The sequence below is a fragment of the Podarcis gaigeae genome, assembly GCF_964106915.1.
Source record: "Podarcis gaigeae genome assembly, chromosome: 4".
Classification (NCBI taxonomy): Eukaryota; Metazoa; Chordata; class Lepidosauria; order Squamata; family Lacertidae; genus Podarcis; species Podarcis gaigeae.
This window is the reverse complement of record NC_139677.1, coordinates 78,872,545-78,894,104: the sequence shown is the minus strand read 5'-3', so window position 1 is coordinate 78,894,104 and position 21,560 is coordinate 78,872,545. Positions and strand designations below refer to the sequence as shown.

Here is a 21,560-nt window from a genome sequence, read left to right as displayed (position 1 = left end):
GAAGAAAGGAAAGGCAAACGTGTTCAGAACTGTAGAATGAAAAGGAGCCCAGTACAAGAAGTAGCAGGGGGACTTTTCCCCAAATAGCAGTAACATTCATACTGGTGATAATGTCTACACTTGCTGTCGTCTTATAGATTACATAATACAGCATAAAACACTTTAGAAAATATGTTATGGTTGCTGCTTAAGCAGTTCTTGAAATATGTTGAGCTTTTATTGCATTGTATAACACACACACACATTAAAATAGTAATTCAGTAATTAAATTCAGCTGAATATTGCTATTTTTTATTGTTTTAAACCTAAAAACACACCAACATGTTTTATAACTTGATTTTTTATAACAAGGTATGAAATTGTATGCTTTAGAAATGTAATATTTTGTTATTTATTTATCTGAATTCTGAAAATAACTGTAACTAAATTTAAAGACCAAAGTTAAAAATAACTACTTTGTGAGGTATAGAATTTTGCAAGGTATTAAATATGGCTTAGGTCCTTATTACATCAAGGCTGCAAGATCTTTGGCCAGAGAAAAGGGAGTTTTCATCAAAAGAGCCACCAGATCTAGCTAGACTTTTGTGAGGTTGTTGTTGTTTAATAAGGTAGCTTAAGCTATTCTCTTACCTGTTTCCCATCCAGTGTGTACAGGCGCTTAACTACTCCGGAATCCAGTTTGATGGCATCAGTGATATCAGTGAGAACCTGCTCAAATGAATGCGCTGTCTTCTTGTTAAGCAGAATCCGGACTGCTTTACGGGGCTTCACACCACTCCTGATGATTGTGACCAGTTTAGGCCTAATGAAATCCTTGTTCTCCTTCTGGTCTGAAGGGCTTCCTTTGGCCGAGGCAAGAGAGGCCACTGTGCGGGCAGCGGAGGTGGTTTTCACATTCACTGACCAATTGGGATTTACATTCTTTGTGTACTCCAGCTTCTTGAAGGGCTCTATCGAACCACACACATAGCTCTCTCCTAAGAAAAAGAAGGTGCAGATCATTAGCTCAAATGCCATTTCCTATTGCAACATTTACGTCTTTTAGAGTGAGCACTCTCCATTTTACTTCTGACAACCTAAGCAGAAAATGTAGGCATACAACTGTTGCAGAGGGTGGGGTGATTAATAAAATCAATCCTCCTGCCAGACTGGGAATATCCCCTCACTCACACAGTTTAGGATATGCCACCATTCTTCAGCAGAGTTTCTTTTCTTTCAGCAAAGTAAGCAGCTCACATATATGTCAAACAAAGCTTTAATAATAAAGAAAACTGTAACACAATAACATACTGTCTGAGAGAAACTAAAACAACTTGAGGTAAGAACAAAAATGACAGTTGGTCTCTCTAATGGAACTTAACTGAACACACAAAGGGAGGGGCCGATTCCGGAGCACAACACAAAAGCCGCCAGATGCCAGACATTCTACTATTCAAATTAGGCCCCCGTTTTTCCCCTAACAACTACTACTACCTATGTCTCAGAGGCATTTCCTCTTTATAATAAATAAATAAACTACCCTGATTGTTCTGTGCATTTATCAGTCATTGCTTTGGGGCAAAAAGTAGTATATAAAACCATAACATAAACCACAGCTTATCATGCTGTGTGAATGCAGCCAATGTTATCTGAGAAGCCATAATTGGTTCCTTTAATTGTTACTCTTAAAATATAAAACTGATTTTAAAGGAGAGAAAGGAAAGCACTGCAAGCCAAGTCTTAAGCTAAATAAAGACTAGTATGAACAAACAGAAGGCACTGCTGCCTTGGGCTTGTTTGTTTTTTAGTGTCTGTCCTAATATATGCAAAGATAAACAATAATACATATTTTATAACGGTAACATACACTTGCACACCTTCCTGTTGAAACAATGGTGTAAGTTGTTAATATTTAGGAGCTGGCTCCCATGAAGAATTTTTTAATTATTAGTTATTATTTATTTGCTGCATTTCTATCCCACCTTTTTCTTCAAGGAGCTCAAGGTGGCATACATGATTCTCTCCCTTCTCATTTAAACCCCACAACAATCCTGTGAGGTAGGTTAGGCAGGAACTGGCCCAAGTCCACCCAGTGAACCTCTCTTCACCACACTAGATCCAAGAGTTTCAATATTGCAGTGCGATATGAGAAGAAAAGCAACAGCATTGGTATCTCTTCCAAACCCTACCACAGAAATACGGCAAGCAAAATAAACCTTACCAGCGGGAAATATTTTTCTAATTAATATAGGATTGACAGAAAACTTCCCCCCTATTTTTTTTAGTTCTAACAGAGAGCTCTATTTTTGGAAGGCAATGTTAAGCTCCTTTTAATATCCAGTTTATTCTGGTGAAAGCCTTGAACAACATGAAGGCCAAGTGATGAACTGTAGTAATGATCCAAGAATGATCAAACGGGACATATTCTCTCTTATCTGTGTTTCTATCCAGCATTTTCAGCCCCAACAATTCAATTGCCACAAGGTCAAAAACCATATAAGTGCTCCCTTCTTTGTATGCAAAATGAGTCATCCACAGATTTCATTGATTTGGAAATGCCATTTCTTGTTTTTGTCAGTAGTGCTTTCTTAAAAGTGCTTTACCAATACTTGTAGTGTACTGATGCAGGGGAGGAGAACTCATTTTGACCCATTATATTTTATGTACCATCAGACAGTTCTTTCTTTCTTTTTCTTTCTTTTTTACTGGTCACTGACAAATACAGTGATACCTCTGGTTATGAACTTAATTCTTTCTGGAGGTCCGTTCTTAACCTGAAACCGTTCTTAACCTGAGGTACCAGTTTAGCTAATGGGGCCTCCTGCTGCCGCCATGCCACTGGTGTGTGATTTCTGTTCTCATCCTGAGGTAAAGTTCTTAACCCGAGGTACTACTTCCGGGTTAGCAGAGTCTGTAACCCGAAGCGTGTGAAACCCGAGGTTTGTAACCCGAGGTACCACTGTAGGTCTGAAAGACAGAAATACTTTTTGCAGCAGCCTAGTTAGCATTGTTGAAGTGACCCAGTGGCAGTATTCAAAAGCCACTAAAAAAGGAGTGCCGATATATTTTGAATCAACAAATTATCCCCAATAGGTTTGTGCAGTTATTTAAACTAGTGAGGGTTCTTACAGTCTAATTCTACTGTGGTTCCACTGGTACCAAGTGCTGGTTTGGTCCCCTATGCTGGCAGCCACTACCTCTAAAGAAAACAGATAAAAGCCACACCAGAAACTGAGTCTAACTGGAAGCTAGTCCTTCTGTAAAGCATTGGATAAAAGACAGTCAATGGGTCTCCCTTGGGAAGAACTTCCATAATTTTTAGAGCCATCACTAAGAATGCTTCATTGCACACCCCTTCCTGATCTTAACTGACACATGGATGATGTTTCCAGTAGGCCATCCCCTGTCAGTTTTAAAGGGCTCACGTAAGTAGTGTTTTCCCCTAAGGTATGCAGGACCCAAGTTGTTTAGGGCATTCAGAAATCATCAATGTCACTTTGAATTGTGCCTAGGAGCAAACTATACGAGTCATATTTTGCAGCATGTAAATGCTTCACTTCCAAGCAAGGTCTGCTGGATATCAAAGCAAAAATATCCTGTCATCTAAATGACAACGCAGGAGAAGAAAAATCTCAATTGATAAGAAAAGTCTGGCAAGAAAGTAGGCTGAATAATTGTACTACTAGTCAACTGTTGCACTATCTACCTCTAACTGTTGACTCTATCTACCTTTCACTCACGAGAGACATACAAATAAGATAAAGATACATCACAGCAGAAAATTCACCCAATAGAAAGAATGAGCTTACAAATTTTGTTCAGACACAAGCTGTAGCTTCAGAACATACTGGGCTTGCTATTTTTCATGTTTTCATTTTTGAGATCAAATTATTAATGGTGAAATCCAATGGCATCTGCTTCCTGGCAGAACAGACAGCATTGGTGGAGTGGATTCTCCTTCCCCTTGCAGTCCTGCAGACCAGATTTTGGATGGAGAGAAGGGAAAGTCCATTCATGCAGAATTAAGATCTCCCGCTAAGTGTATTCACTCCCTTAAATTTGGTATTCATTTGACTGACAAGTTCAATTGTCTTTTTAAAGTTGTAATTCTTATTCTTTAGTGAGCAGAGACTGGAATTTTATTACAAGAGGTTGCTTCCCCCCCCCCCACACACACACAGTGGGTTGCCATTAGCATAGAGTGCAGCCATCAAGAGATGCTGCTTATTGTTTCCGACTCAACATTCAGCCAGTCTGTCTAGGTTAAAGGAAAAAATAACTCTGAACACCTGCAACAGCACTCTCCCGAGAACCATTAATTAATAATTACATCTATGGGACTAACAGTGGGGCATGCTCACCAACCATGGAAGAGCACACACTTCCAAACCGTTTCAGCGGTATCTCTAAGTAGCTGTCCAAGAGGTTCACTCTTGTTTGGAAGGAATCGGATACCATTAGAAAGATTTCAGTGATCTCTTGTGCTTTTTATACAGCAATGATGTGGCAGCCCTTAGACTGCTCCATTGATCAATATTTAATGGAACATCACTCCTTTCTGCTCTCTAAAGAAGTTTTTTTTTTTTGTCCTCTTTGCTTCGCATCTATTATATTTTCTGTCAATCAAAATGTTTCCTTGGGGAACAAGCAAGGAGGATAGTTCCCACCCAAGTAAGAGCAGCAACTGGAACATGTCTAATACAAGAGTTTGGCTGCTCAGAATAAGAAGCTCTCTCTTAACCTAAGAAGTCAACCAGATTGAATAATGTGCTAGACCTCGTTATAACAGCCAGAAGAATATAAAAGACCTTTCAAAATTTACAAATGAATAGCTATTTCACATTTGTTGCACGGGATCCAGATTATCCTTCTTTAAAATCAATGTCAAAGATGGCACAGTTTCCCAGCATTCAACCTATCAACATATTATAACAGCTGGGAAAATTTAGAATACGGTTATACACTTCCTGGATAATGCCTATAACATCACTTATGACAAATCCTCTAATGCCAGTACCTATTATCTTTAACAACACTGCTCAGCCTGCAAAATGGGAACTTGAAAAACCAAATAGTTTCAAGGCACAATAAAAGGAGCCTCTTTTAAGCTTCACTTCAGCATAGCATTCAGATATTGGCCTAATGCATATGTTACTTGAATTGGTGCAGCCAGGGCCAGCCCACCCATGAGCCAAGGTGTGGTGACAAGTGGCAGAACCCATAGGAGCAACAGATCCTGATTTTATTTATTTCATAAAATTTATACCCCACTTGATTGGAAAGGGGGGGGGGAAGAAACCCTCAAAGCAGTTTACAAAAATGCAGACCTTAATTCCCCCTTGTTCCTGATATAGATCTTCATTTACCCCTTCTTCCCGAACAGGCAGGAGGACACCATTTTGTGGTTTGCCTCAGGCTCCAAAATGTCTTGGGCAGCACTAAAATGCCTTGGGTACAGCTGCCATTCCAATTGTGGCTATTTCTGCATACTCCAGGAATATACCATCATAGGATTCTTTATTGGGGGGGGTGTAATCTGGATATGATCTGTGGGTCCCTTTCAAATAGTGCTTTTATATCTGTAAAGTGGGGTTCTTCAGAAAGAAGAGCTGCTAAAGGGGTCACATTAGCCTCAGTTAAGTTAATATCTCTAGCCAAATATGTGAAGTATCTCTTGCATGACTAAGGAGTACAGGGAACTGATAACCACAGAAGCTACGAGCTGGAGATGCTTCCAGAAGGCAGGCACCTTCCCCAGCTGGAGAAGATGTTATCAGCAAGTGTAAGAGAAGAACAGACCTGAGCTAGTCCCATCTGGGGCTGGGAAGAAAGAGGCTTGGCCTGCTCTCTGTCCTGAATCCAAAGCTTATGGCATTTGCAGGGGGCTTTCTAGAAATCCAATCGGGGAGCAAGATCAGTTGGGAGCATTAAGACTGCGAAGCCTTTTATCACATGCTCTGTTCATGCTATCTGTGTAAATAAAACTGTAGTATCACAAAGACACCGATGTCTACAGTGACCTTCATTTCAAGGAACTCAAGCCTGAGGTACATGCTGGCACCCCTGAAATCTACCACTGCTCAGAGACTTGGTTGAACATAACAATATAAAGCATCTGTCCTTAAGGTTTCACTGTATGAAACCTTAACACTCCAGTGTTGCCCAGAATCAGTGCTGGAGGGTACTTGCAATCTCTTGCCACGGCAGGATTCCCTAGCTTAAAATCATTCCTAAAAGTTGGTCCAGTGTCAAAACAATAATACAGTAAAAGCTCAGAGAGAGGAGGGAGAGAGAGAGAACCATTCTCCACTGCCTAATATTTCTGAAGGGTTTCGTCCCAGAGACAACTTTACCACAGTCAAAGAAAAACTGGTCAGATCCAGCATTCGGGTTATATGGGCCGGATACCTAACATCCCATTCAGACAGGTAAATCATTCCTCTCACCTCCAGGCAGAGCTTGGGGTGAAGAAAAGAGATTGTGTGTATTGCTTTAGGTAACAGAGGAAGCATCTTAAAAAGCAGAGACATCACCTTGCCAACAAAGGTCCGTATACTTAAACCTATGGTTTTCCCAGTAGTGATGTATGGAAGTGAGAGCTGCACCATTATGGTGCTGGAGGTGACTCTTGAGAGTCCCATGGACTGCAAGAAGATCAAACCTGTCCATTCTGAATGAAATCAGCCCTGAGTGCTCACTGGAAGGACAGATCATGAAGCTGAGGATCCAATACTTTGACCACCTCATGAGAAGACAAGACTCCCTGGAAAAGACCCTGATGTTGCAAAAGATTGAGGGCACAAGGAGAAGGGGATGACAGAGGATGAGATGGTTGTACAGTGTTCTCGAAGCTACTAGCATGAGTTTGACCAAACTGTGGGAGGCAGTGGAAGACAGGAGTGCCTGGTGTGCTCTGGTCCACGGGGTCATGAAGAGTCGGACATGACTAAACAACTAAACAACAACAACATCATTTCTGAAGGGTTTCGGCCCAGAGACAACTTCACCACAGTCAAAGAAGCACTGGTCAGATCCAGCATTCGGGTTATATGGGCTGGATACCTAACATCCCATTCAGACAGGTAAATCATTCCTCTCACCTCCAGGCAGAGCTTGGGGCAAAGAAAAGAGAGATTGAGTGTATTGCTTTAGGTAACAGGGGAAGAGAGCCACTAAGAAAAAGTTAGAATCAGAGTGGTAGAGTTGGAAGAGACCCCAAAGGTCATCTAAGTCCAAACCCCTGCAATGCAGGAATCACAGTTGACATTGCTGAAGGAGGCTTGGCCATTTCAAAAAGCCAGGCTCTTCTCCCTGTTCTTTGAAAACTGTCGGCTTCAGCAGAAATGTAACTGGAGGAGTCGGATACCACCAAGTGATTTTCCCAACTGTTTAGATGCAACACACAGCTGCAAGCTAATTGTATCTACAATAAACTTGCAGCATCAGTTAAAAAAAAAAAATGAGAATGTAGGAGGAGAACACTGCCATGAACTGTCAGTTTGTGAAATATATTCAGGGGGAAAAATATTCATTTATTCTAAATATGTGTTCCTATCGGGTAGGCCGGTAGATTGATTTCCAGTAAAGCGGAACTCACTCCTTCAAATTCCAGTAGACAACTGGAAAATGGGGCTAAAGCTAACTCTTTAGGACAGTTTCTCTTTGCAAATGCAAAATGAAACACAGAGTTGACAGCTGGCCACGGCTCAGTATAAGAGCTCTGTATGCACAAGGTCCCAGGCGTCTCCTGTTAAGGTAGTCTTAGGATGTAACTAGGAAAAGAAGCCCTTGCTGTAAACCTTGCAAAGTAGACAATACAGTGGTGCCTCACAAGACGAAATTAATTCATTCCGCAAGTCTTTTCGTCTTGCGAGTTTTTCGTCTTGCGAAGCACGGTTTCCCATAGGAATGCATTGAAAATCAATCAATGCGTTCCTATGGAAACCGCCTTCAGACCAGGTCCGGGGACAGGCTGTCCCCCGACCTCTTCTGAAGGCCGGCGGGGGGCAAAGGTCTTTGCTTCCACCCCGCCTGCCTTCCCGGGACAGCGGAGACTTCTCCGCTGTCCCGGGCGAACTTAAAATGCTGGCGGGCGGCAGCGCTGCCGCCCGCCAGCATTTTAAAATCGCCCCGGGACAGCGGAGGACTTCTCCGCTGTCCCGGGGCGATTTTAAAGCCCCCGGGAAGGCAGGCGGGGGGAGCAGAGACTTTCGCCCCCCGCCGGCCTTCAGAAGAGGTCCAGGACCTCTTCTGAAGGCCGGCGTGGGGCGAAAGTCTTTCCTCCTCCCTGCCTGCCTTCCCGGGAGAGCGGAGAAACACGCTGCGATTCTCCACTCTCCCGGACGGCTCCACTCTCCCGCTCCTGGACCTCTTCTGAAGGCCGGCGGGGGGCAAAAGGTTTTGCTCCCCCCCCCCCGTCTGCCTTCAAAAGCCGTCCGGGATAGCGGGAAGCGCTTCCCTGCTATCCTGGACCGCTTTTAAAATGCTGGCGGTGGGGAGCAAAGCCTTTCGGCCCCCGCCGGCCTTCCTGGACCTCTTTTGAAGGCCGGAGGGGGGGGAAGGCTTTGCTCCCCACCGCCAGCATTTAAAAGAGGTCCCCGGAGATTTCCCTATGGGCTTTCTTCTTGCGAAGCAAGCCCATAGGGAAAATCGTCTAGCGAAGCGACGCAAAAACCGAAAAACCCTTTCGTCTTGCGGGTTTTTCGTCTTGCGAGGCATTCGTCTTGCGGGGCACCACTGTACTGGACAAAGATAGGAAGAACAGTCTGAAACAGTATAAGGCAACTTTATTATTTGCTAATTCTCAACATTAGTTACAGATGAATAAATGTGTTTTCAGAGCTGGTTTGTTTATGGCACACTTATTTTTCAAGGTGATGGCTGACCAAACATTGTTGCGGATCAGTTTCACATTATATTCTAATTTGATTACCATACCCTGTTGCACTCAGTTCTCTCCTCTGAACACCAATATTTTTAATAGATTTTGGCAGCCAGTCAGTACTAAGAGAAAAAATTCCATAGCAGGCAATGTTAATTTCAAAAATTAATTTAATTTTTTAAAAAGCAACTATGAGGTCTAGTCCCATTAAATCTAATTGCATGATTAAATGTTAGAAGGTTGAAACTCCACTGAACTTTTGATATTTTAAAAATAATAATTAAAAGGACAATCTGCAATATCCAAACAATTTTCTACGACCAATTGCATGTTTAATTATTTTGCAGCAGTTTTTCTTCACTTTCCTCATTATTTATAATCCCCCCTTGGGTCTAACAGGGTTCTTCAAGACAGCTTACAATAAAAAATTGTATGCCATATTATTAAAAAAACTAGAATGTTCAGTAATTTCGGTGAGTTACTGAAGTTACGGACAGTCTGTTACACCATTCAGCTGACTGTGCTTGTTGCAGTTAATCCATGCATGAAATACCTTAATGTTTCAGCATCATGAGAGTGAAGGACTTATGTTTGGCTTTCAGTGCTACACAAGTCAGACTTGAGGTGTTTGATCATGGGCTAAGTATAGAAAACACCTTAAGAATAACCAAAATAAATTGAAGCCTGTGAAAGAGAAACACGAGGACCAGAAATGTAGATAAGAATGATGTTGATATAGGATTTTCCCTGAAGCCCATTTGATTGTGTCCAGAGATGCAGGCATAATAATCAGTAAGAGCAACTGTTACATCTTCTTTGATTTTTAGAGAGAATCATAAGATTGATGCAAGTTTTCAGACATTGGTTTTGCTTTGTGACTTTAAGTATTGGTTTTATCACATTGTAAGAAGCCAGCAGCTTAAGTTGAATAAGGTTCTATCAAAGGGAAAGGGTCAAGACAGCAGGATCTTTGAGTCGAATCTATTTACAAAAACCACTGTCAACTGCTTGTTCCAGAAAACTTGGATAATCTGATTTGCTGCTTGACAGTTGCTAGTGCATTTCTTACCCTACAAATAAACCACTGTACACACATTGCCCTTTTGGGGGGAAAGCCTGTATTTGCACAATTTGCATTCTGCCACTTTCTATAGCGACTTGGAAAGTTGACTCGCACTTGAAGATCGACGCCAAGGAGTCGTCCAGCAACATCTTGGCAGTAGTTCTCCATGGGGGAAATGCCAATTATGCCCGGCCTAGAACTGCTAAATCTAAATCTCAACTTTTAAGTACTAATTTGAGATATTCTAAAACACACAAGCTTTAGAATAAAGCCTATGCATACCCCCTGCATTTCAGCAGACTAATGTGAAAGACAGGACACTGTATTAGGCTGCCAGATCTTAACCAATAAGAGAATATTTTAGGACACGTCCAGGATAAAGCAGTTTGCAGGTAAACAGCATACCAGACATCTAGATCTGGTATTTGGATATTTAAATTCAAAATGTACACCAGCTCTTTCTTCTGTCTTTTCATTTAAATTTCTCCTCTGATCAGATTTAAGAGACAGTTTTATTCCCACTTGTTCCCTCTATTGCTGATTTTCAGGCATGAGTGTGGATCCAAAGTGGTACACACAGAGAGAGTGACTTAGAAAAACCTGAAGATTTGCAAAAAAAAAGTGGGGGGGGGATTGTTATGAAAACAAAACTCCTAACTGGAGGAAACCTACAAATTAACTCAAGGAGGATTGAGCAAATACAGAGGCCACAGACTGTTATAATGGGTATGTGAAAGTGGAAAAATCATAGTGCACTGTAGCTGACTGGAACAGAGATAAGGCATATACTATACTGCAACAGGGTTTACTCATTGGTCCCACTAATTGGACTGTCTTGCCAGAGTGGTGCATGCTCTAGTTATCTCCCGCTTGGACTACTGCAATGTGCTCTATGTGGGGCTACCTTTGAAGGTGACCGGGAAATTCCAACAAATCCAAAATGCGGCAGCTAGAGTGGTGACTGGGAGCAGCTGCCAAGACCACATAACACCAGTCCTGAAAGACCTACCTTGGCTCTCAGTATGTTTCAGAGCACAATTCAAAGTGTTGGTGCTGACCTTTGAGACCCTAAGTGGCCTCGGCCCAGTATATTTGAAGGATCGTCTCCACCCCCATCGTTCTGCCCAGACACTTAGGTCCAGCGCCAAGGGCATTCTGGTGGTTCCCTCACTGAGAGAAGTGAGGTTACAGGGAACCAGGTAGAGGGCCTTCTCGGTGGTGGTGTCAAGGAAATAAACAACTATCCGACTTTTAAAAGACATCTGAAGGCAGCCCTGTTTAAGGAAGTTTTTAGTGTTTGAGGTTTTCTTCTGTTTTTAGTGTTCTGTTGGGAGCCACCCAGAGTGGGCAGGATATAAATAATAAATTATATGATGATAATGGTTATGATGATTATTATACTGACCTTCCACCAGCTGGTCTAAGGTGGTAATCTTCCTGACTCCATCAATGGTATAGATTGTTCTCACACCCTGGGGCAGATTGACATTATCAGAGAGAGTCCGAGTCAGATCAGCCAGCAGGGCCTCGAAAGATCTAAACCGGTCGGGAGAGATGGCGTATACAATCCCTTTGAAATAGCGGTCCCCGTTGCGATAGAAGCGGACTTTCTTGGCTTTCTTCTCGGAGCTGAGGGTCTGTAGGGTGCGGGTGCGGTAGAAGCTGCAGTGAGCACTGTGGGTCGGGCTAGGCAGGCCGTTCACCCGCGACCCTCGGCTGTAGCGCTGTGCTTTGTCGCGCTCGTCAAAGTGTTCCAGCTCCATATCTCTCCCAAAGGACATCTTGGAAAGTTAATCTGGAAGGGGCGAGAGAGCAGACGTGGCAGAGACTGATCAATATGCACTGTAATTATGCAGCAACCACACCGAGGATTTAGGGCTTTGCTACAACCAACCTGAATTTGGCCAACTCTTCCTGCAATGCAAGAATATTTACACACTGCTTAACGGCGATTAAAGAAAAACTCTGAAAGTGGCTTGTAGAAAATGTTATAAAATATTCATTAAAAGCAGCCATAAAAAACAGACTTTTTAAAAAGTAGACATAATAAAATTATCAGAATATAGATAAAAGCCACTTGATTTTTTTAAAAAAAATAAGATAAAATAAATGCATATAATTAAAATTCATGTCTGAGTAGGCTTGCCTAATCAAAAAATGTTTTTAGCAAGCATCAGAAACAATAAGTGCATAATATCAATGGGCAGGGAGTTCCAGAGACTGCCACATTATTATTACCACTAATATTATTATTATAACTGAAATTATATACTGCCTTCCACTTCAAGACGTAATACCAAGCCAATAGCAAAATAATAAGAATAAAACCAATTGAAAAAATACAGCTACCCATAATTAAGATACACAGTAAAATGATAGTCTTCTCGCAAGTGAGGAACGGACATTATGTGTGGCCCTTGTAAGAGGATTTAGCTTACTATAGAAAGGCATGGGCCACCAGGCACCAGCTAAGCTGGGGAATGGAATGAGATATTTTACATTAGATAGCACATAAAAACAAGGTGGAGGGTCATTCTTTATTCATTATTGGCTTAACAACCAATCTTGCATTTTTATTAAAACAAATAAAATGTTTGCTCTGTTTCCCAAGCACATACACACAAAAAAGGCGCCTGTCTGCTCCTCAGTGAGCCTTGAGTTAGTTTCTGTTGTATTACCAGCAGTAGCTGAGATTCTTGCTAAATGAGACTCTATCAAGCCTACTAGAAAGGACTTAAACACGACTCTGCTCAGCACAATCAAGATACAGATTTTACTCAGGTGCTGCTGCGACTCCAGACTTGTTCTCTAATTTAATGGTCTTGTGGATTTGTCACAATTTCCCCAGACTCTAATAGAGAACCTAATCACCAAGAAAGTGAGTCTTCCAAGATCTAGTGCATTCAATTCTGGACTGGGGCACAATCCAGCAGTGTGGTTTTCCACTAAAACATATGCAGGACCAACGAAAGCATGTTCAAGAGTAGATAGCTGGCAGTGCAGTCCTATGGATGTCTACTCAGAAGGAAACTCTGTCGAGACTTACTCCCAGGGGTAAAGCAAGAGGACCCTTTGGCCCTCCAGATGTTCATTTGCCCTGGACATTGGCCATTCCTGCTACGGCTGATAAGAGCTGCAGTTCAGTAACCTCTAGAGAGGTTTCCCACTCCTGCTCTAGATTTTGTTGGTCAGTATGACCACTGATCAGGTATGATGGAAGTTGTAGTCCAGCAACATCTGAAAGGCCATAGGTTCCCCACCCCAGTATACAGAATTGCAGCCTTATCTGCTAATCTATAGTAAAGGGTAAAGGGGACCCCTGACCATTAGGTCCAGTCGTGACCGACTCTGGGGTTGCGCGCTCATCTCGCTCTGTAGGCCGAGGGAGCCGGCGTTTGTCCGCAGACAGCTTCCGGGTCATGTGGCCAGCATGATGACTAAGCCGCTTCTGGCAAACCAGAGCAGCGCACGGAAACACCGTTTACCTTCCCGCCGGAGCGGTACCTATTTATCTACTTGCACTTTGACGGGCTTTCAAACTGCTAGGTTGGCAGGAGCAGGGACCGAGCAATGGGAGCTCACCCCGTCGCGGAGATTCGAACCGCCGACCTTCTGAACGGCAAGCCCTAGGCTCTGTGGTTTAACCCACAGCGCTATAGGCAGAGGTTAATTATTATTTTTGAAATTGTCTTAGGGCAGAGTTTGCCAACTTGGTGCCCTCCAGATGTTTTGGACTACAACTCCCATCAGCCCTAGCCTGCGCATAAATTTGGCAAAGGCTGTCTTAGATCAAGGGTTTTTACGTTTGTTGCCATCTAGGTTCACTGACTGTTCAAAATGTTTTCATGGAAAACAGCCTGTGGGTCAGAGACAACTCTGCCTAGACCAGTTCACAGTTGCAATGCATTTGCAGATCCCCAATCTGTTAGCTATCGCCATTCTTATCTCACTAAATGAAAATTTACTCCCATCTCAACCTGCATGTATACTGAGGTCATCTTTGGAGGTACTCCTCCAGGTGTCCCTTTTATCTGGAGCAAGGTGGGTAGTGACTGTCTTCTCAATTGTGATGCCCCACTTATAAACTCCCTTCAATGCTCTGCCCAATTTTGCCTCTAGCTCCATCAGGCCAGGGACCCATCTAGTCAAGCATCCTGTTCTCAGTGGCCAACCAGATGCCTACCAGAAACCTCATCAGGAGGGCCTCGGTGCAACAGCTCTCTCTCTCTCTCCACCTGTGATTCTCAGCAACTGGTATTGAGAAGCATCCTGCCTCCAACCATGGTAGGAGAACATAGCCATCATGGTTGGAAGCCAGTGACAGCCTTACCCTTCATGAATCTGCATAATCATATTTCACAGCTCTGCCCACCACTGGTATATGGTTCCCAGAAGGCTGCCAAGTAAGGAATGTTGCCTTTGGGAAGAAAATGGTTCCCCATCCCTGATTTAAAGCAAAGACAGTCATAGGAGAATGGTAGCCTATATAAGGCTCACAGTATATAAAGCCCCCGCCCCATTTTCTTGAAAATGCAGGCAAACATATGAAGGGAGTGGAGACTACCCCAAAAAAACATTGTTATCCTATACCAAGTTAGGTTATTGGGTTACCTCATTCATCATTATCTAGATGAGAGGTTTTCCCCCTGGGACCACTTGAAAATGGCCTTGGCAGACCACTTAACCATTTTTCTGCCTGTTGTACTGACTGTAATGTGCTGTGCAAGAAGCAGTATGATTTTTAATTATACTTTGATTGCTTCTTTTATTTCTCATTTTATTTGAGTTCTGTGGACTTCAACTTCTAATGCAACAAAATACAATATAAGAAATAAAAGAAGCAATAAAAATGCATTCAAAATCCATATGAATAGTTAATGCAGACATGCCAGAGACCACCTGAATGAATCTTGCAGACCACTGGCAGTCCATGGGCCACAGTCTGAGAACACTTGTAATAGATGCTGTCTAGATCAGTGCAATCTAACTGGCAGCAGCTCCCTAGGATTTCAGACAGGGATCTTTTCTGCTCCTACATGGAGATACCAGGGAGTAAACCTGGGAACTTTTGCATGGAAAGTTGGTGCTCCAGCACTGAGCTGCAGCTCTTCTCCATAGGGAGGTACAGGCCCCAGGGTAAAGCCCTGGCAAAGCAAATGTATGTCCTACAGGGTTTCACTTGCCTATTCCTCCCAGGGTACAGAAGTAATACTAGAGTAATGCTTCAGTCTTCAGAAGGGAGAGCCATAGGGACAAATTCCCACTCAGCCATGAGCCTCATTGGAGGGTTTATCCAAAGCAGTGCTACATGAACAAACACCGTCCAACTTTTTCAGACCCAAAACCTGAACGTGCATCTTCCAGGATGCACTCCTGGGTGAATGACGTGACCAGTGCCTCACTCTCAGTCCAAAAAAAGGCACTTTTTCAGGACAAGAGAACAATATGAGAATATGTGAGATCATGGTGCCCAAAATGGCCACCATGACCTCACACGAAAAAACAGGATGTCCTGTTTTTTCCAGGGCACTTGGCAATTATGTGAACATTTCTACTTGCACAGGAGAACATTCTCCACCTCTCCTTCTCAAGAGTGCCCCCTAAATCTGTCCTGGGCTCTTCCACAAACCCTTGGAGCAAATTTAGGAAGGGTGTGGGGTATATGCAGGAAGAAAGTTCCATTGTGTAAGCAGAAAGACTTGTGCTAACAGGACACATTGGTGAACCCCACCCTTGACAACCTTGGGCCAGTCACTATCTCTCAACCTAACCTACTCCACAAGGGTTTATGAGGACAAAATGGGGAAGCAGTAGAACCATACACTTTGAGCAGGACATATAAATGTAATAAATAAATAAGCCTAACATACTAGGACGTATGGTCCAACTACATATGCAACAGTATCAGGTGATAAACTTTTCCTGGACTGTACCAAATCAGACAGCAGGTGGGAACGCTGTGTCACCTTTATGGAAAAATAATAGTACCATCTAAAAATATACCATACAAGGGTAAAGCCTGGGATTGGGGGAATTTTCGGCTTTGATTCTCCCAGTTTCTCATGGTTCCACTCATAAATTCTGTTCTCCATATTTCCACATCAGTCTGTGAAAATCCCATAAGAATCCACCAGTATTTCAGGGCTAATTTCTCCTAGCATACATATTTTGTACGCATTTTTGCCTAATATACACATTTTTGCTAATCAATTTATCCTGATCTAATGCATTTTGTATGTTATTTCCACTCAAATATGCATTTTCATGCATACCTTACCCTAAAATATACATCTTTGTATACATTACTTTTTTGGTGAACTGTACTGCAAAATTCAGAGAAGTGCAAATTTCAAAGTATGGCTGTGTTTCATTTTCATATATTGTTTTTAAAAGTGCAAATGTAGGCAGGTTTGCTTTAAGTGCAAACTGAACTGAATTTCTTGCCCATCTCTAGCAAAGCCTAAGTTAAATCCTTCTCCCTGGTGCACTGCATTTTTGACATATAAGGAGGCCTCATTGTCATTAGGGGGTGGGGATGCATTCAGAAAGGTTCCTCATTTGCAGCCTGAAGTTGTATAATCCAGAAAAATCTTAGCATTTGATTCTACTGCATGAGTACATTGGGGCTATGTATCATGGGACTTACTTCTGAGTAGACAAGCGCAGGATTAAGCTGGAGGATACAAAAAGAAGAACCAGAAGTCCCTATCTATAATAAAAGGACTATAAATGAGCTAATCTTTTATGTTTAAACCTTCAAAAATACTAGCCATCACTGGTATTTTCCCCCTTGAAATGAGAAGGAATTATAAGCATTTGGATTAGCATAAACTGTTGCCCAGTTGACAGCTTCAGAATCATAAAATGAATTGACTGATGGCAAAACATACAGGACAATTAAAAATGATGTCAGGATTCCGTCCAAAATGAAACAAACATGTTCCTAATACAGTACATATATTAAAACATTGCAACCATTTTATTATACAACCGTCTTTCCCCCAGGATCTATTTAAGGCATTTTGAGAATGCCATCTTCCCAACTATGTAAAGCCTTGCTTGTTAAATAAATAAATCCAGGAATCAATCATTTTGTTTACAGCTGTAGCCTACACTTGTAGCTCTTTTAAAAAGTTGCAAAAATAAAGCACAGCAAAATGTATTTATAGCACAAATATACAAACCTAATTTAAAAGTGTCTTATCCATCACATTGATTTCCCATAAAGAAAGGAAAATAGCAGAACCGGGCAGGCTATATCACTAATCATTAGGTGACAGCTATTTATTGGGGGTGGGAGTGGTAGGGAGAGGAGAAAAGCAATCAGTAGTTTGGGAACCTTAATGTGTTTCTTTGAAAGACCCTCCGATTTCAACAGGACCTGGTTCCACATCATTGTGCTCAAGGCTACAGGCTTTCGATGTACCAAAGACCTACCAGTAGTGCCCTGGGCCCACGTTTAAAACTAGATTGGCATGCATCCCACCTCAACTTTTAGCATACAGGTAAATAAAGAACACAGGTGTAGGGCTGCTAGATCAAATCAGAGCCCTGTCCAAGCCACGTTGATTCATTATTCACAAGAGTGGGGGCTCTACATGCTGAAGGAGGGGGTCCCACTGGTCCTACTCCACCCCAACATCCATGGATGTTTCCATTAGGAATGGAAGCCTATGCATGCAAGGATCTATGAAAGCAGGCTTGCCAACTACAGACAACCACACTCAATGTGTGGACACTGAGGAGTGGGACTGGAGAGCTGAACGGGGTTAAAGGTGAGGCTGGTAGTGTGGCCCCACTGCCCTTTCAATGCATGGAAACCCCTTCTTGCATTCAAGAGTGGCTAGCCAGGTGCTTCTGAGAAACTCAGAAGCAAAGTATAAAGGCAGTAATCCTCCTCTGCTGGTGGTCTCTAGCATGTTGCAATCACAGGTGCAGTGCCCCTGAACATGGAGGTTCTATTTTGCCATCATTGCTAATAGCTACCGATAGGCCTGTTCTCCATGAATTTGTCTAAATACTTTTTAAAACTAGCAATCTCTGCATCTCAGAGTGATCCTTAAACGTGTGCTGGTGGGCTTCAAAGTTGAACATATGCCTCCTGAACAGGTGGTGCTCTTATTCCAGACTTCTTATAGCTCACAGTTCACATCTGCTTAGCATGAACATCCCATGTTATGGAGATTATCCACCTTAGAATTTGCAAGTTATGGAACACATTTGTTTACCAAAAAAAAATAGAGCTACAAGTTTGAATTCCTGTCTAATCACAGATGATGATAACATCTAATCATAGCCATGATGTGGCATTTGAAAGAATGATAGAGGACCAGTTTAGGCCCAAGATCAGACACCAGCATTTTCAAAGCAAACTCCAAATTTTAAACTCCAAAGTGCAGATTTATACAAAACAGCCTGGTACCATCCTAGTATTATACATGAAAGGCCACAGAAGAATAGCCTTGCATCTGAACGTGTGAGCCTGACTGCATAGGGGAAACACAGTGGTGGGAACTAGCAGAATCCTGCAGAAGATTAAACGCAAATTTTAAAAAATTACAGAAAAAAATTGAAGAATGTTTAGGAGATGCTCTGACCCAGCATGAATAATTTTACTTCAATAGGAAGCTTTAAAGAGGAAATGTGATGCCTTTCAATCACAGCATGGCCATGTTACACCAACTACTGCCACCCCCGCCCCAAATTCTGTGTGTCCATCACAAGGAATAGGCCACAGCTCTCAAGCCACTTAATCCAGAGAAGGTCCATAGACACACACACACAGAGCTCAGAATAAACGGTTTAAGGGCGACAGCCTAACAATTAAAATTTGTAGGCAATAAATCACTTTGCAGACCCTAATTGCAGGCTGCTGTATAATGGAACACGCCCAGCTAAGACCTTCATGTGCCTACCATGCACACCACATTCATCGAGTGCAGGAAGGCGGCACTGCAAATGCGGGTGGAGAGTTCCACAAAGCAATCAAACACAGCCCCAAATACATGCCACAAATCAATATACAAATCATTCAGAGAAGACTGAACAATAGGCTCCGTTTGGTCAGTCATTAGGAAAAGCCACCATCCTCAGTTACATAATGGGCTTTTTTTTATATAAAAAAAGGCATCCTTTAAAATGTGGCTCAAGTGATTAATATAAAATAATAAGCCACGTGGAACACCTCAATGCACAGATGATAATGGACTTCACCCTGCCCATATATTTGTCTATTTCCTTTCTTCATTTTCTCTCTCTCTCCAAAAGAAAAGAGGTGACACCATCTGCCCCCATGTTAGCAGATGGGGCACGTTGTCCCTGTCTCCGCCTGCACGTTTTCCAAAAAAAAAAAAAAAACCACTGTAGCTATCAATGCATGAAATAAAGGTGTCTCCCCAGCATGCTCAAAGCAAGTGGACAGACATATCAGGATTCTTTCTTAAAAAAAAATGTAGAATACAGAATTTCCCTAGTGCCTGTGGCCAAATGAGGCAAGAGAAAGCCCAAAGGAGCCGGTTAAGGGGGGGGGGGCGTTTTGCCTCTGCTTCCACACAATGACAGGCGCCTTCTCCCCTAGACAGAGAGGGAACCTCCTCCTCCTCCTCCTCCCCATCTCAGCTGTAGCCAAGCAGCCCAAAATGGTGCAAAAAAAATCGCAGAGCTCCCCAATTTGGCAAAGCTTAGGGGAAAGAGAGAGAAAGCAAGCCCCGGAGCAGCCCCCTACCTAACCCAACCCGCATCCTTCCAAGATGCTCATCCCAAGACAATGGGGAGAGGTGTGTGCTGGGGAGGAGGGGGAGGCACACACGCTTTTGACAGCCAGGGCCTTTCTTTTTTTGCATTACAGGGGCAGAGTCGGCGGGGAGGGGGGGAGGCAAGCGAAAATGCGTCCCCCTCCCCGAGAAAGGCGGGCGGGCGAGGAGCTGCTCCTTTGCGCAGCGCTTACCTGTGCCTTGCAAATCGTGCAGCGTCCCTTCTCGCCTTCCCCACAAGCGCAGGCAGTTGCGCGGGCTGGCAGGCTGGCTGGCTGGCTTGGCGCAAAGGGGGTGGGTACCACCGGCGTCTCTCAGCAGACAAAGCCCAGCTCGGCGGCCACGAGCAGCAGCAGCAGCGCCGTCCTGCTCTCGCACGGAGCTTGGCGGCTGCCTGAGGGAAGGGCTCGGCTGGCTTTGTGGCTGCTCCCCTCCCGGGCACCCTTCCTGCTGCCTCGCGGGCGGGCTGGCTGGCTGGCTGGCTAACGCGGCAGCTGAGTCGCTCCTGCAACCGCTTCGCCTTTCTTCTCCCTTCAGCCGCTTACGGGGCTCATTTGCATTCTTAGCCCGGCCCTCCTGGAAATGCGGCTCTTCGGGCTGGGCGAAGCGCGAGCGTGGCCTCTGCCCAGAGGGCGGCGCTGTTCCCGCCGACACCGCCCTGCCCCGCCCTCCGCCGCCGGGGATGGTTGCGGTCCGGGAGGCTGCAGAAGGCGCCGGAAGGGAGGAAGATATAGCCCGCCTCTGTCCCACAGGCTCAAAGAGGAAGTTAGACATCATCTGGAACGTGGGAAGCATAGGAGTCACCTCCTAGGGGCCGAGGCCCCTTCGCCCCCCCCCCGCAAAATATTTGATGGGGTTGGTCCCCCCAAAGTTGATGGGCTATTCAAATAGTGTGGGTGCGCCCCATTATGTGATCAGTTGTGTGGGGTGGGGCTTACCTGCCCCCTAGTGTCTTATTCATTGGGACGAGACACTAAATAGTGCCTCTGGGCAGGGGTGCCCGCTTGAATAAAATGTTTGTTTGGGGGGGGGGGCTTGCCCCACAAAATCACAATACGCGGCACACACACCATTTGAATGGCAATGCCCATCAATTTGAAGAGAGGGTGACCCTCTCCAGTATTTTATGGGGAGTGGGGCGAAGGGCTCTACGAGTTGGCACCTATGCCTCTTGAGCATGCGAAGAGAGGCAACGGCTTTTTTAAAAGTCCCTCCCTCTCTCTTCTATGGAGAAGTTTTGTTTCCCTCTCTCTCCCTCTTTTCAAAGGTGATCCTGCAATATTAGGAATGGTGTGTGGGAACAAATGCAGCGCACCTTTTCCTGACCAACCCACAGAATCTGCCAAGGTGGTGTAGGAGCATCCTATAGGGAGGAAAAGGATACTGCCTACAGGCAAGAACAGGATGCTGCTGGACTAGATGGGGCCTTTGGTGCAGCAGGGCTCTGCTTACGCTCTTAGGGATACCAACTTCTAGGCAGAAGGACTGCAGTCTGGCATCCCTGTAGAAACAGATATGCACATGCTAATAATGAATACAAGCGCTGCTTCAGATTAATGTTTCTATGTGCACATAGTCCACTGGTTTAGTCCTTTTGCTCTGGATTAAATACTGTCACCTTACCATGCTAATTAGCCTCTCGTAAACGGCGTTTCGGTGCACTGCTCTGGTTCTCCAGAAGTGGCTTAGTCATGCTGGCCACATGACCCGGAAGCTGTACGGCGGCTCCCTCGGCCAATAAAGCGAGATGAGCACCGCAACCCCAGAGTCGGTCACGACTGGACCTAATGGTCAGGGGTCACTTTACCTTTTTTATCTCCTAACAGCACAGTCGGCCAAAAACATATTCTTGCCTGAGGCAATGTACAAGATGGCATCCTCCCTC

The 21,560-nt window shown here is 43.9% G+C and overlaps 1 protein-coding gene across 4 annotated transcripts in view; it reads right to left on the bottom strand.

The window, feature by feature from the left end:
* DCLK1 (doublecortin like kinase 1) overlaps positions 1–20,437 on the bottom strand; it is a 198,734-nt gene extending 178,297 nt beyond the window's left edge. For 2 of the 4 annotated variants that reach the window (XM_083736600.1, XM_083736598.1), the window contains exons 1-3: positions 19,870–20,254; positions 11,329–11,718; positions 631–977 (exon numbers count right to left, since the gene is read on the bottom strand). In XM_083736600.1, coding sequence (XP_083592726.1) covers positions 631–977; positions 11,329–11,704 — 723 coding nt within the window. In that variant the 5' untranslated portion in view covers positions 11,705–11,718; positions 19,870–20,254. Of the gene's footprint in view, positions 1–630; positions 978–11,328; positions 11,719–19,869 lie in introns of all 4 variants that reach the window. The other 2 variants (XM_083736602.1, XM_083736599.1) reach the window with 2 other exon arrangements.
* Positions 20,438–21,560: the final 1,123 nt, after the last annotated feature.